General features: G+C 34.2%; 1 protein-coding gene across 1 annotated transcript; it reads right to left on the minus strand.

The window, feature by feature from the left end:
- Positions 1 to 479: 479 nt before the first annotated feature.
- LOC127847983 (calcitonin gene-related peptide type 1 receptor-like) lies at positions 480 to 14137 on the minus strand. The gene is made up of 11 exons (XM_052380237.1): positions 14028 to 14137; positions 11782 to 11885; positions 10158 to 10255; positions 8019 to 8145; positions 6875 to 7028; positions 5472 to 5524; positions 4693 to 4772; positions 3190 to 3325; positions 2737 to 2778; positions 2227 to 2376; positions 480 to 1057 (listed from the first exon to the last, which is right to left on the minus strand). Exons 2-11 carry the CDS (start codon positions 11860 to 11862, stop codon positions 998 to 1000), a joined length of 981 nt encoding a protein of 326 aa, XP_052236197.1. The 5' UTR covers positions 11863 to 11885; positions 14028 to 14137; the 3' UTR covers positions 480 to 997.
- Positions 14138 to 14895: the final 758 nt, after the last annotated feature.

Raw genomic sequence — 14895 nt, forward strand, 5'->3', positions numbered from 1 at the left:
CATAAAATGTCAATTCTATCCATTGCCATAGTATCTACTGCTGTAAGAAACGACGTATATTATATATATACAAATGTATTTTGATAGTGATTATGTATGATGGTTATCCTCAAAACACGCGGCCTTATAACTGCTACAGGTCGTTTTAGAACAGAGATGCACTTGAGTTTTGCTTCGAAAGAATAAACAATACTCACTTTTAATATTCTTTATTTTATTGATAGAATAAATAAATTCTTTATTTTCTTGAAGCCAACACATAAAATGCAATGAAATTAATCATTAGATACAGTGTTATACAAATAAACTCGTATTAGAAATATGTTTGTTCCGCATTACAGAACTATTCTAAACTTAGGATCAAAAACACAGAAACAATACAATACAACAGACGTAAAAGGGAATTAGCACAACTTATATATTGCACAGTTATGACATTGAATTACATAACAAATTCAAGTGAAAGCGTTTGACCCATATCTCACAACAACATAATCATTCGAATATAACCACATTCGTGTTCCTCAATTCATTCCATTTTAACGTTACCATTATTCATGATTGGACTCGCATTATACACAGAACCGCGTTTGTATCGAGCGATCAACCGGAAACTCGTCACAAGCAAAGAGTCAACGTATTGATGAACCAATGTGCTTTTATTGATTCTTTAAAAAGTATTATAGAAAAGACATTCAAAAAGACATTATTATATCGAACGTCACTCATCCGTGTATAGTAAGGTGTCAATTCTTCACAAATATTAGATGCCTTTAAATGCTTCTGACAATACTTTAGTTCTCGTTTTTATAATAAACCATGCTCTCGTTGTGAGACGCGCACGTTTTCATTAAGACTCGCGCAAATTCAGAAATAAGTGCACATGTTCTTCATTCAGGAACGATGACGACACATGCTCCAATGTAAAACAGATATCATTCGATATCCTTTTAAAAGGGCACTTTGCTTTACTACGGGTGTCGTTTTCATTGACCGTTCACTGTGAAGGTAGGACCCTGTCTCCGTCCGACAGTGTACATTCCATCTCAAAAGCCACCTGAAAGACACTTCCATGTAGTGGATTTTATACATGTGTCCATAGCTTATCTGATTTATCATTTTTTATCATCAAAGCATAGCAGTAAGGTTAAAATTGAAGAGTACTATTCAATGTATATGTAGAATCAATACAAAATATAACTAGACAAAATATTGGGTCGTTCATGTACCATGTAAAATCATGTTAAATTGAACATTTATCATTAATATTGTTTCTGCATCGTTATTATGCGGACTATACGATAGATAATCGGCAAATTAAAGATAAAATATTTAAAAAGAAGTATATTGGTTTGTTACAAGTAAATGAAGTAAATGATGATTTTAAAAGTACATGTATAGTGTGTAGTATTTGTTGTAATTATCTTGCAACGTTGTGAATAATATCAAACAGCACATGCAATTAAACAGGTCGCGTATATTGTAAAGTTGACTAGGAAAACATCACTAGTTAAAAATCATTTCATAAACATGTTCTCATCCTACGAAAACTTAACTTATTTTGTTTTAATCAAAGTTTTCAACAGCGAAAAGTTTCATATATATGCGATCTTGAAACCACGTTTAATTACACATTCGAAAATGCGAAAGACATGCCGCCGAATAATCCCAATAAAACACTGATCAAAAGACGCCTTCATTTCAGTGAGTTATGACAGATTTTCAGTATTTTGACCTTTTTCGTCATAAACAAATTCTCGGTGATGCTAAGAAGTATACCATGAGCAATTTGACATGAGACAAACATGGTTTTAATTGTTTGTAGATTAAACAAATATGGCACATGACTATGAAAATCTGTAGTGCGCTTTGAGAAAAAGTCAATTTATTAATGTCCTCATTATGTATACATGTCTTTTTATTGAAAATGTCTTAGATTAATTTATATTATAAGATATACCGTGAGCATTATTTGATTCTGATACAAGCACTTATATAAAATTAGCTTACTTATTCGTGCTATCTTAATAATCTGCCAGCAGGGTTAGCAAGTGTTAAACTCCTTCTAAACGACGATCATATAATATTGCATAAGTATAAAACGTATTTTATTTACATATTTATTTTGCAGCATATACTTCACATACAGGTAAATTAATGTCGGTATATGAACAGAATAAACCTGACATAAACCAGTTTTTTTATATCAAAGATATTAATTCTAACCTTTTGATAATTATGTTTCCAGTTCAGATGCTGCATTTGAAATTGATCTACGGTCGTGTAGCCGCCGTTTTGTCCAGTGGTAGAACGAATGCTACTTCGCTTGTGCATTAACTTGCGTTGTCTATACTTCCGGGTCATAACGGAAATTACCTACAAATGGAAACACATCGGAAAATGTTTAATACGGGTGGGTCTCCACAACCCAAATATGAAGGCATAGGCAATGTTGACCCGTGTTATCCATCCGTGATATTGTTTTTTTATTTTTGAAAATAATGAAAGTTGATACGGTTTTGTATTTTCGGACTGATATCATTTATGTCAGCTATGTTTACATCCCCAGATAGGTGTGTGTTTTCCAAAACTGGGTCATTGCGGAGTAGGTAAATTAGAAAATGTTAATATATCAAACAGATGTGTGCTATATGTTATACTACTTTTTATCATCTTCATTAATACTTTGAAATGAATGGGTTACTAAGCTTGCCAGTGATATGACCAAATATTTACCTCTCCATTCAAGAAGCAATACATGATCGACACGAATGCACCCTGAAAAGAACCAAATCATGCATATTGTAACACAGCGCATGATTTATATATTGATTTTATCTTCAATTTTCGGGAAAACGAACACCTCGGAAAGTTGGTGATGAGGAATATCCACCAGCAAAAAACACTATCGTCTTCAACCAGGTAAACTTCAAATAAATGTAACCCCTAAAGAGCAGCAAAATAATAATTGAAATGCAATAAGTTTCTTTTGCGAAAAATCCCCGAATAGATTGAACTCCAACGTTAAGCAGTAGAACAAGCTATTTCAAAACTTTTTTTGAAGTTAAATAAGAAATAACCGAATTAAAAAAAGCCGTTGCAACGCAATATCTATGGGACTTCGGTATCGATAATTGGTTAATGCATTTCAGTAGGATGAAAGTATAAATACGTTTGGTGACAATGTACCTGTAGCGATGTTAGAAGGGCCACGGCCACGTGGTATATCTCCTCAATCACGGTCCCTGACGGTGGACGGAAGGGGATCAGCACGTACTGGAGCCCCAATAAAGGCACAAGAATTAGTGTGGCACGAGTCGCCTTTCTGTACAAAGAACACACACTCAGGGTAACCGTCTAGGCAAATATCCATGTAAGGCGAGCGCGTTAGAATACAAACATCTTCTAAAATAAGTAAGCATACATTGAACTTTATTATTGATGTAGATCTTGATGAACGTTTTGTCAATTGCTCAAATGTATACCTTTCAGCAAAAAAAACATTCTATCTTGTGTAAAATTAACGATTTTAAACGATTGAACATCATCAATTTATATTTAGACACTTGTTTAGACATTATGAAGGAGGAATGCAATATTAAACAACAAACAGTCCGATTTCAATTTTTCCGTTGTATCTTTCTGTGCAGTCCAAAGTAACATAAGGTCTGCGGAAAGCAAATTATTGTCATTAATTTGGTCCTCTCGGGAATTTGTTTATACAATTGAGCATTCAAATTATTGGCATGAACATTTACATAATTCTCGAGGCTCTAGCCTTGAGTTGACATCAGCAGTTCATGTCGTTGATAGACTTGATATTTGAAAATTCATCTGCAGTGCTTAATAGACTTAATTTCACATCGCATAAGACATGTGACCGTTTGGAATTAAATGACCTCTGTGTGACCGTTCTCAGTTGCTATATAAATTCACACGCCAAGTGCTTTTATACTATGTTTTGATCAGTGTTAATGACGACAAATGTGTTAAAAATGAAACTTGCACTCAAGTATATTAGCCATTTTAAAGACGAAACTAATCGATCGATTTTGCTTCTGGAGTCTCAAGCCTTTCAAACGATAAGTACAAAAGTACAAGCTCTGCAAAGTATAAATAACTTAAGCGTCGTGGTTAGAACATTCGAAACTCGCGCTGCAGACCCAAATTCATGTAAATTCATGAACACATTTTATTACAAGTAATACACCTACGTTTGATAAGTTATACTATTAATATTTTGTCTGAAACGACAAACAATAAGAAATCTTAATGGTACAAATACCATTTTGAAGGGCTGACAAATGTTATTTGTAATATTATTATACTATTTCGCTAGTGATAATTAACTGCATTTTGTAGATATCGTATGACTTATAGCGAAAAAAACAAACTTATTTACTTACAAATCATTTAATGTGACGTAGAGGCTTTTATAATGAAGTTAATTGTTTATATTAAAAGTCTACACGTTCATATTAAATATATGCTCACTCTTTAGGTTTAAATGCCGGATCAAACATGTATTTCAACAAATAATATAAACAAAATTGCGTTTCTTGGATTTAAAACAAAACATAGGATTTTATGTCATTTTTTGTGCGTCATTTGTTTCGAATTGCTATTCATTGTTCTTTCATTCTTTATAACAATAACAATTACAACAACAACAAAACAAACCGGTTGACCTACTTTGTCTGTGTGGCATCGGGCAGGCGCCTGAGCTTTGAGAGTAGAAGACGGACAATATTGACGAGAAACAGGGCGTTGATCTGTAATAGAAACACTCAAATACACACAGAGGCTTCGTAAAATGCAATGGTGTCCGTCTGGCATAACTTCGAGGCTTTTTACATGCAATTGAGTTGCCTGAAAGAAATATTATGATAAAGCTCATCTGACGAAAATACATTTGCTGATAAAGTAATTTGCAATAGCATAACTTGATATCATATTTTTAGGCACACTTCATTTATTTGCGTTTGTTTCCGTACCAAATTCAAAGAACGTATATTATAAGTATTGGCTTCAACCATTTACTTGCAAAAGAACTCTTGAAATACAATCACCATGTGGTTATTTTTTGTTAAATCAAAGCTTATGCAAATAATTAATTTGACACGGGCATACTTTAATGTCATATATTAACAAGTACACGTACTTTGTTAGTAAGTGAGCTTTTGGTGACGCGTTTAGATTGTTAGATTTTTGTTATATTTTGTACTCATGTTGACGCCATCGTTTCACCCAAATAGCATCATTTCTTTACCTCAGTCATTAGAACACTCAAGTTTTCATGTATCAAACATATTCAAATAACACTATTCGTGATGGTGTATTTAACAGTTATCAGATATATACAGAATACGATAAGTACACAATAGTTTCGAAATGTCAGTTGTTACATGTATATGGCAGATTATGTTCATATTTCGTATATTAATTAGGATTTGTTCCTAGAGATTACTTACTATCAGCGAAGCAATGACGGGCCCATACATGATGTACTGGTAACTGCTTTCTTCTAGCCAGCACCTATACAACCATCAGATCCAAACATCATACGGTGATCAGAGTTTCACAATTTATGATACTATTGAGCCAATAACAAGTCGTCGCTTTAATTCAAATTTGTTTTCATAATTATTCACTAATAAAGGTTACTTGCATTAAATAACTTTAAAGACAAGCTAACAAATATTAAACGTGTAGTTACTTAAGCATTCGTTTCCGTTTTGACTTTGTTTTGTAAACTATTACCATTTAATAAATAACCGACATGTATACTATGGCGTGTCTTAGAAGTGTATTTTATATGTTGTAATTTTCTTTTGTTTTTCACCTTTAAAATGAATATTTGGTAACACAATATCTTAAAGACGATTAATACTTGATATTTAAGGAGAATTTAAAATTTAACGTCCGGATTTTGAAATCTTAACAAATCTTAACAAAACTTATCTAAAAAAAAAAGAAAGTGCTTGTGGTCAAACCTAATATTCTCTTGATGCACTGAAAATTCACGAATTTCTAATACAATTAAAAAATACATCCTACAAAATCGCATTTTGTTTACTTTTATTTCTTAAATACTATCGACGTTTTGGCCATAGCCTTCGATCAGTAGCATCAATATAAACATAAACGCAGGAAGTGCGTAAACGTCAGACAATAACGTAACGATATGCGGCTGAAAAAAATATATAGCACATAATATTACACAATACCAAGATGGATTCAAGTTGATACAACAGCCTATCATTAATTATATACGCGGTTTGCATAATACAATTTCACGAGTGAATGAAACTTTCATGTGTTTCGTAAATGACTTAAACGTGGTTCTTATTGACCACACATAGACCAGCCGCTGAGATCTGATACACTTCGACTTCCGACCGGAATGGACGCTAATGAACATGGACATAATCGGCTCTTATATTCTAGCAGATACTTCCGAGCAACGTCTTCGAAATGAAATGTATATATCATCATCAACTTACCCTACTAAAAGGTTCGTCTCAATCGATTGATATGATCGCACTGCTGTGTAAATGGAGACCAGAAAAAATGATACACCTGCAGGAAAAAGATATGCATTTATGAATTAACTTTTCATGTACCAAAAATTTCAATCATCATCATCATCATCATCATCATCATCATCATCATCATCATCATCATCATCATCATCATCATCATAAACAGCTGCAACAACAGCACCACCAGCAGCACCAACAGCAGCAGCAACAACAACATCATTAACATTATCATCACAATTATCATAATCATCGCAATCGTCGTTACCGGTCATTATACAGTCACCATCCTTCACAAAATTTGAATATTATGAATATCTACATATAACTCTCACCCCATCCTATGACGTAGCAGAAGATTAACAACTTCCGCCCGACCGTGAGGGCGCACATGATAATTGTGTTAAGATATAGCCCCTCGCAGAACATCCACAGGAAGTTGCACACGAGGAAATACTGACACAGCACGTGCAACATGCGGCACCAGAGCTGTGAACAAAGAGACCATGATGATAGTCTCAATCTTTATGTACATATTCCGATTTGTTTCAAATACGAGTTTTTACTTGCTGATATGTGGTCTTTTCTAGATATGTATGACGCCTACTGGGAAGGGTCGTCATCTAATGTTGTTAAAACTTGTGACCCAACCCTTTTGCTTTTTTTCTATACATTCGATAACATCAATTTGTAGTATATCTACTCTATGCACTATGCACCATATGTACATTTGTATGAATGCATATACGAAAGAAAATGCAATAAAATATTATTAAAGTTGTGGAGCCTATAAACGCTGTACGCTTATAACGCTTATACCTTACTTTACAATTATATGTACTTGTTTTCATTATACCGGTAATGTGAATGCATATGTATTCCTTAGTGCCCTTGCATGCCTATGTACACTTATTGTAAAGTAAACATTGATAAGCTATAATACATTTTTACATTTGAATTATTTATTTATGCCGTAACCACGACTAAGAAGCTCGCGGAAAATACTTCAAAGGTCGTCCGAACGAGATAATTAAGTAATGGGCGCTACAAAGTTTGTAACGAGAACGACTTATAACGTAATAGTAACACGTGGGAACGGTTAAGTAACTCGTTGGATCTAGATATACATATTTAGTGGTAACTACATAACAAGTGATGCGAACAAGGTAAGAAATTCATGATAACGACCTAAAAATCCAATCAGAAGGCGCATCGTTAATTGTAAGTCTCCAATGGCTGATAAAATGCTTTTAATGTTGTTCAAATAGCACGTATTTCTTTGCCACGATTTATTTATCTCATTTCAATGTCGTACACACGAGTATGCTTTCGCGCCCTACTAATTAGTTCCCGCGATATTTGTATCACGTTCCTAAGTGTTACTTGCCGTAAATTTCGATTAGACGTTTTTTTAATGAATCGACGACATATCAAGGTATGATAAATTGACAATTACTTTGTAAATTAATGTGAACGTACCGGGTTTTCTATGAGCACCTTGCCGTCAAGCGTGACGAGGACAAAGTAGAGGATCCAGGAAACACCAGTGAACAGGTAGGACAGGAACAGATTCACGTGGATTTTGATCCGGTCACATCGCAGCTGTCTGCGTGTATATAGAGAATAAATGGTTGATGCCGATTTGGAGAAAGTTTATCCGGTGAGGCTTAGAAAAATAGGGCGAGCTTTAACAACATTCGAGACTGTTTTTAAGTGTTGAACGATAATTCAAGTGCTTGTATTCTCGTCCCATTCACTGAATACACACACACAGCACTTATATCATGTATTGTTGATTGTGAAGTGAACTTTACTAGCAATAGTATTTCAATGACGATTCGAAAACATACTCCACGTCAGAGCGTAAGTTATTAAAATATTATATTATTGTTCTTCATTCTTTTTGCATGCTGACTTCAACACCAACTGTACAGTTTCCTGCCATTGTTCTTATTTAAATTACAGATCAACTTTACATTTTTAATATGTCGCAAAGCGATACTTGAAATTCGTCACAGCTTATTTAAATACTTGACAAAACGTGTACAGAGAAGTATTTTCACTTGCTGAGATTAGTTAATGACGCAATAATTAATGGCATACGCATATTTCTACAGCTGACCATTCCACATACTTGTAAACAAACAAAAAATAAAGATTCAATCATAACACCCATTGGTAACATTTCTCTAAGTGCACTTATGAAGTTTCGGTCATATATGTATTGTTGTTGTTGTTGTTTATGTTTGTGTCGTGTATTCTGTTAAAAAACAGTATCTGCGTCATTCTCTTATTGCATTACTATTCATGATGGTGCAGTTCTACACTCTCCGACTAGAGGAGCGTTCATTTCAAATGCCAATACTTACGGCTACATTAACGAAATTGCATGTAAGAGTAATTTCTTATCTCACAAATCGGGAAGTTTGGCCGAACGATTTACGACTTGCAGACTGTACTAAATGTAAACGTCGTATTAGAAAAGCAATCTTACAAATGCATCATCTTATTGAATACCTTGATTTATTTGTATAACATATAGTTTGTAATGTTTGTGTTCCTGTGACAGTTGAGCAGAGGGGATGTGCTGTTTTATTATACATTTTTAACTCCAGATGTATAAGATCTTCTATCAAATTTACCCTTCGTGTCGCATTTAACATATTTTAACTTTATTAAATATATAAATTTAATTTAAATCATATAAGCAATATCCAGGGTTTCACACAATATAAGGTCAATATATAGTGTGTTTTTTCCATTGTGAATGGTTTGTCACCTTTTGTGTGATCATTTGTCTGCTGTTTTGTTTGGGAGGCGGAAAACTACAACGGGCGAGGCATGGTCAGGGGTGATAACCCCAAAAAAGGGTTAGGGTAAGGGTTAGGGTTAGGGGTCGGGTTAGGGTTAGGGTTGGGTTTAGGCTAACCCAAACCCTAACCCGACCCCTAACACTAACCCTAACCCTAACCTTAACCCTCTAACCCCCCCTTGCGCAATACCATACCATGCCTCGCCCGTTGTAGTTTTCCGCCTCCCGTTTTGTTTAGGCTATCGGCCACGTTACTTCAAAGAACGATCTTGTGATATCAATAAAAACTCTACGTTTTCAATGAACCGGGATTACCCGGATTTTTTTATTTAACGTTCAACATAATAATTAAAAAGATGTACATAGATGTACATAAGCATTATTGTTTTATTCAACTAATTAGTATGTGATACGCTACAAAGTTTTAAGACCAGTTAAGTTTAGTTATAATCTTATATATTTATTTTTTTAAACCAAAAAACTTTTTCTCTTAACAACTAAGAGGACTGTATTGCCACGAAAATTAATGTGTTCCTTTCAAGCGCACTATATATTACCAAAACAGTCTATTGTGCGCAAGACAAGTTTCTGTCCCATGATGACATACACATTTAATGTTAAAATATGCTGTAAAATGCGCTTTATATAGAAAACTCTAATGAAAATATGAACGAAATAGCAATTGCAGGTGCGAGTAATATTCCTCGGGTTGTAATAACTTAAAAATTCGATACCGGCAGCAATTTAGTTGCGTCGCAGGTTGACATTGATGAAAATTAAATACTCTTTTATATAATATTACTTACTTAAAGCGAAGAAATATGGCAAGCGATAAAAGGAGCATCACCAATGAGAATGAGAAGCCTCCTATATATATGTAGACGTATCTAGTGCCCTCTTCGAACTGAAAGATAACACATGATTGGTAGTTGAACAATACATAACCAAGTGATGACCTATGTGTTGTTGATGGTAATCGCTAGAAGATTGGACCATGTAAATTAAATCGAGTCATTATAGAAGAGCGATAACAAAGATTTTACGTTTTAAACGTGTATATAGTGTAAGAGACGAACAACTGTGCATTTTGAACAATAAGGCTCTTATATATGCATGGTATACGTCTAAGATTTGTTGTATGGTTATGCAATCATATTATTTACGGGAAACGGTGTATACGTTCTTATTTCTTGAAATGATGGCTAAAACGTTAAGATTCACGTATAACCAAAGTATTTTTCGACAATGTGGAACAATACCAATTGTTTCATGTACAATCCGAGAAATCATGATTCTGCAATACCACCATCTTAGCCCCTGAGCGATTGCAATTCGTAATGTAAATTGTAAGACGTTTGTAAGCTTATGAAATGTATTATATAATTATTTATGATATTGAGCGAAAATCGCACGACCTCTATCGCGAGGAGACACACACTGTACACGGGCGCAGTAGAGGCATCTTATTAAATGATACTCAGGCAATATTTGACATTACGTACGTCCTACAAAAGGATGTAATGTTTTGCCGCCGTCTATAGAAACATTGTACAGATAGTAATCAACCAAATTACACCATATTTTCCTCATGAAAAATACTGATACCTTAAATTAATTTAGATTCATCGTCATGGTTATTTCTTGATACAGCGATTTCCTTTAATATTATTTTTTAAATTTTTCTTTCAATAAACATCGATACAACCATAGACGTGAATTATAAATTATAATGAACTAGGCGCAACACTACTTGACAAACACACAATTACAACGTAACAGACACTTAATTAAAATTTTGCAAGAAAATAGGGAAATTGTCAGTTTCTGACTATCGAAGTACATGTAAGCAAAATTGTCGTACAAGATTCTTGTTACGCTCTGGCCAATATTTATTGACATATTTGTCCATTCATACAACCGCCCAAATAAACAAGTCTCTTGCTTTGGCAAATCTTTATGTATGATCCTGGTGAGCTAGTAAAATATGGCTAGCTTTGATAAAGTTCAATGCTATTGGAAATAATATTTAAGTATTCTATATATTAGAACTTGTTTTCTTAAGTTAACAGTTTCCTTATCAAGATGACTAATTTTTGTGTAAAGACTGGGGTGAAGTGCATGCTATTGAAATTCTACTTTCGTCGAATATTATTATTCAGCAAACAATAGATCACGAGTAGTATGATGGGAAATCATGTAATAATGTATTATTGTTTCTTGTACAATTTACAGAATTATATAACAAAACATCAATAAAACTTTAATCTCACACATAAGAAAAGAAACGAAATTAGTTAATGTAAAAAGTAATATATTACATCACACTTTGTAAGAAGACAACATATAACTTGTATATTCATAATGCAGGAACAAAAAAAACATATATATATTTACTCGACTTTATTACGAACACACTACATGCTCTCTTACAGAATCTGTTTCCGACAAGCAGTCTGTGTAGTTGACCAATTTGTTGCCCGTGTCTGTGTCAATCGACCACGAACCGTTCATGGTGCACTCCAAATGCGCATGCCCTGAAAAATGACACGTGGCAGTACACATACACGGCCGAAATGGGAGTAAATGATATGATATTAAACATTGCTATAAAGTAGTAAAGGAATCTAACAAAGAGCCTATGCAGGCGAGTGCTAACTCATAATGACCACTCTGATTTATGTTATAAAGGATCAATATGCACGAGTAAGAAAGTCCTTCTGGTCATGACATGGTAATGTCGTTCTGTTCAATGCGTTATCGAATTCGCGTATCTGAAAGCTTTTTATAACTGTACGTTGTGAAGTTTTGTTTGAAAGCATACATTTGATACTTTTTCGGCGTAGAATTTAAGAAGTATGGTATATTTGTTAAGTGAACATTGAATTATTTAAAACATTTGACTGCGTTGACAACAAAATAGCATATTGAACGTTGTGTTTAAATGTGTGATAAGCTTTCGACCACCCAATTTTTGGACCGAACATTTGTATTTGGCGATGGAGTGATTGACGTCCGACTTATAGTATGATCAAGTATATTGTGTTCGATGTATTTGTATTTTAATTAAATTGTAAATGGACGATGGTTAAGTTATAACTAATTTTATTTGAATGGTATATTAATATCCTGAATAGCATTTATAAACTACCATAAATATATCGAAACAATAATGGCTAGTTCCGTTTGTAGAGCTCTGGACTACGGATCCAATGATAGCGGGTTCGATCCATGGCTAGGATCACATCACGTTAATTGACCTTCCCTCATCAACCTGTGAGTTAATTAGCGCATGCGCCAGTCATTTCAATTCTTATCTTAGCTACGTACTTATAAATCAGAGTATATTGGAAGCGTTAACGTAGGTTAACTGACCACTTTAAAATGAGTTTAAATGGCGAAAATGGAACAGTTAACAATCATATACATTATGCTTTTTCTAAAAATTCCAATCAATCAACCTTACTCAAGTTATGTTTGCAACTGAAGTTCTGATTTAACACTTAGTGGCAATAGCACTTGAATACTAGCTGAATGTACATATTAAAACAGGGAAAGAAACTCGTCTAAGTATTAAAAGGTATTCACAACTAACGTTTTAATGCTCGCACGAGGTCCTTTTCCGAACTAAACTACGCATCACGTACACAGAGTCACTAAAAGAAAAGGCATGTTTGAACACTTTTAACACTCACATTGACTAAACATCTATGGACACTATAATAATAATGATTTTTCCATGGATATGCAATTTCTACTTACCTTATGGCGCATATTTGTTCATTTAAAGTTGGTTACATACTTACAAGCAAGCTTCTGTGATATTTCCCATGTTTATCTTTGCTTTTCCCTCTCTGTCGACACTGGCTATGGGTGTCAAATGCAAATTTCCTATTACACTAAACGAGCCCCTTCCTTTTTTATTATTTTCGTGTTAACGACGTTCTCTATAATTGATTATAGGGGCCTTTTCACAGATTTTGGCAGATATTGATGTTTGTCATTAAATGCTTTATATTGATAAATGTAAACATTGAATATAAAACGCTCCAGTAAAAAAAGAATAAAATTGAATACAAGAAAAAAGTAATCCTAAACTTGACTCGAACCACTATCCCCTGGAGTAAAAGTCTAACACTTAGACCACAGAGCCAGCCATTCGTGCTCATACAGTGAATGGTGTATATTATACTTTATATAAGCAATCCTCGTAGTGTCATAACACATAACGACAACAACAGAACTCTCCAAATTATTCAATCGTTTCGCGTTGCAACGCTTTACACTTTTCAGGGTTTTAAATAATCAAAAGATGCATATAATGGATATTTTAGAGTGTGGTAAATGATCAGTATTCCTGTTTCCTCACAAATATCATAACTACCACGAACATTTGCGAATCTGAAACAATTTTTGTTTTAGTTTTGTCAATTTACCAAAACGTGAAAAGGCTCCTTTAAGCCTAGATGGTTTCCAATGATTATTGGAAACCACTGACCTCATATTTAAACAGTTTTATGTTTAAAGTGCGTGTATATCAATGCATTCTATAGGAAAGAAGTCACTTACCTTAAGTAAAATACCAGCGGATGGTATACAGAACATCTCGAATATTTTAAGAGTTTCATTATTGTTGTACTTCGTTTATAGGAAAGTTATGCCTGTGCTTCTAAACCGACCTTCAGTGTTGAAGGAAGGAATCGGCGGACACGTTATGTTTGCAACGGTTCCGGCGGGCGTGTCCGGCCAGCAGCCTCCCCACAGGTCAACATCCCTCGGGCACGAAACACCATCTGTAGGCGGAAAGGCTATATTTGTATATTATATCTGATAGTTATTGTGGTTTTGTTACTAATTTACCTGTATAAATTATTTGTCAGTGAACATGATACTGGTTATACAAATCTGACCTTTGCAATTCACATGCTTTAACGATAAGTGTGTGTTTGTCGATCAGATGTCCATTCGTTCTTCGTTTATTCGTTCGTTCGTTTGGGTACACATTGTTATTTAAAAACATATATAATTGTCTTCCTTAAAGGGACATTTTCACAGAGTTTTGCATGTATTGAAGTTTGCCATTAAATGCTTTTATTGATAAATGTTAGCATTGGAACTAAATAGCTTCGGTAAAAAAATACAGAAAAAAAAACAAGTATGCTTCAACTGGCCACGAACCACTGACCCTTGCAGTTAAAGTCTAGCATTTACACCACTCAGCACCACTCAGCTCAGCTACCAAAACGTAAAAAGGTCCCTTAACAAATTTTTCCAATAAATGTGTTTGTGTTTATTCAACAATCTTATAATGTTTAATTTATCGTGTAATATACTTGGCTCAACTTAAACTAAATTCTTTTGAAGGTATAAAAGTTTCGAAACCAGCAGACATTTCGCATGTTTTATATTCGAGAGTGTCATCTGACCACACAATGATTTCAAACCCAAGGCCAGCTTACGGATTTGCGCGGTTATTTTGCCAAAGAGCGTAAGATGTTTTCAATATTACGATTCGTTCCGCATATGACTTCTATTGCATGGGGTGGC

The sequence above is a fragment of the Dreissena polymorpha genome, chromosome 10, assembly GCF_020536995.1.
Source record: "Dreissena polymorpha isolate Duluth1 chromosome 10, UMN_Dpol_1.0, whole genome shotgun sequence".
Lineage (NCBI taxonomy): Eukaryota > Metazoa > Mollusca > Bivalvia > Myida > Dreissenidae > Dreissena > Dreissena polymorpha.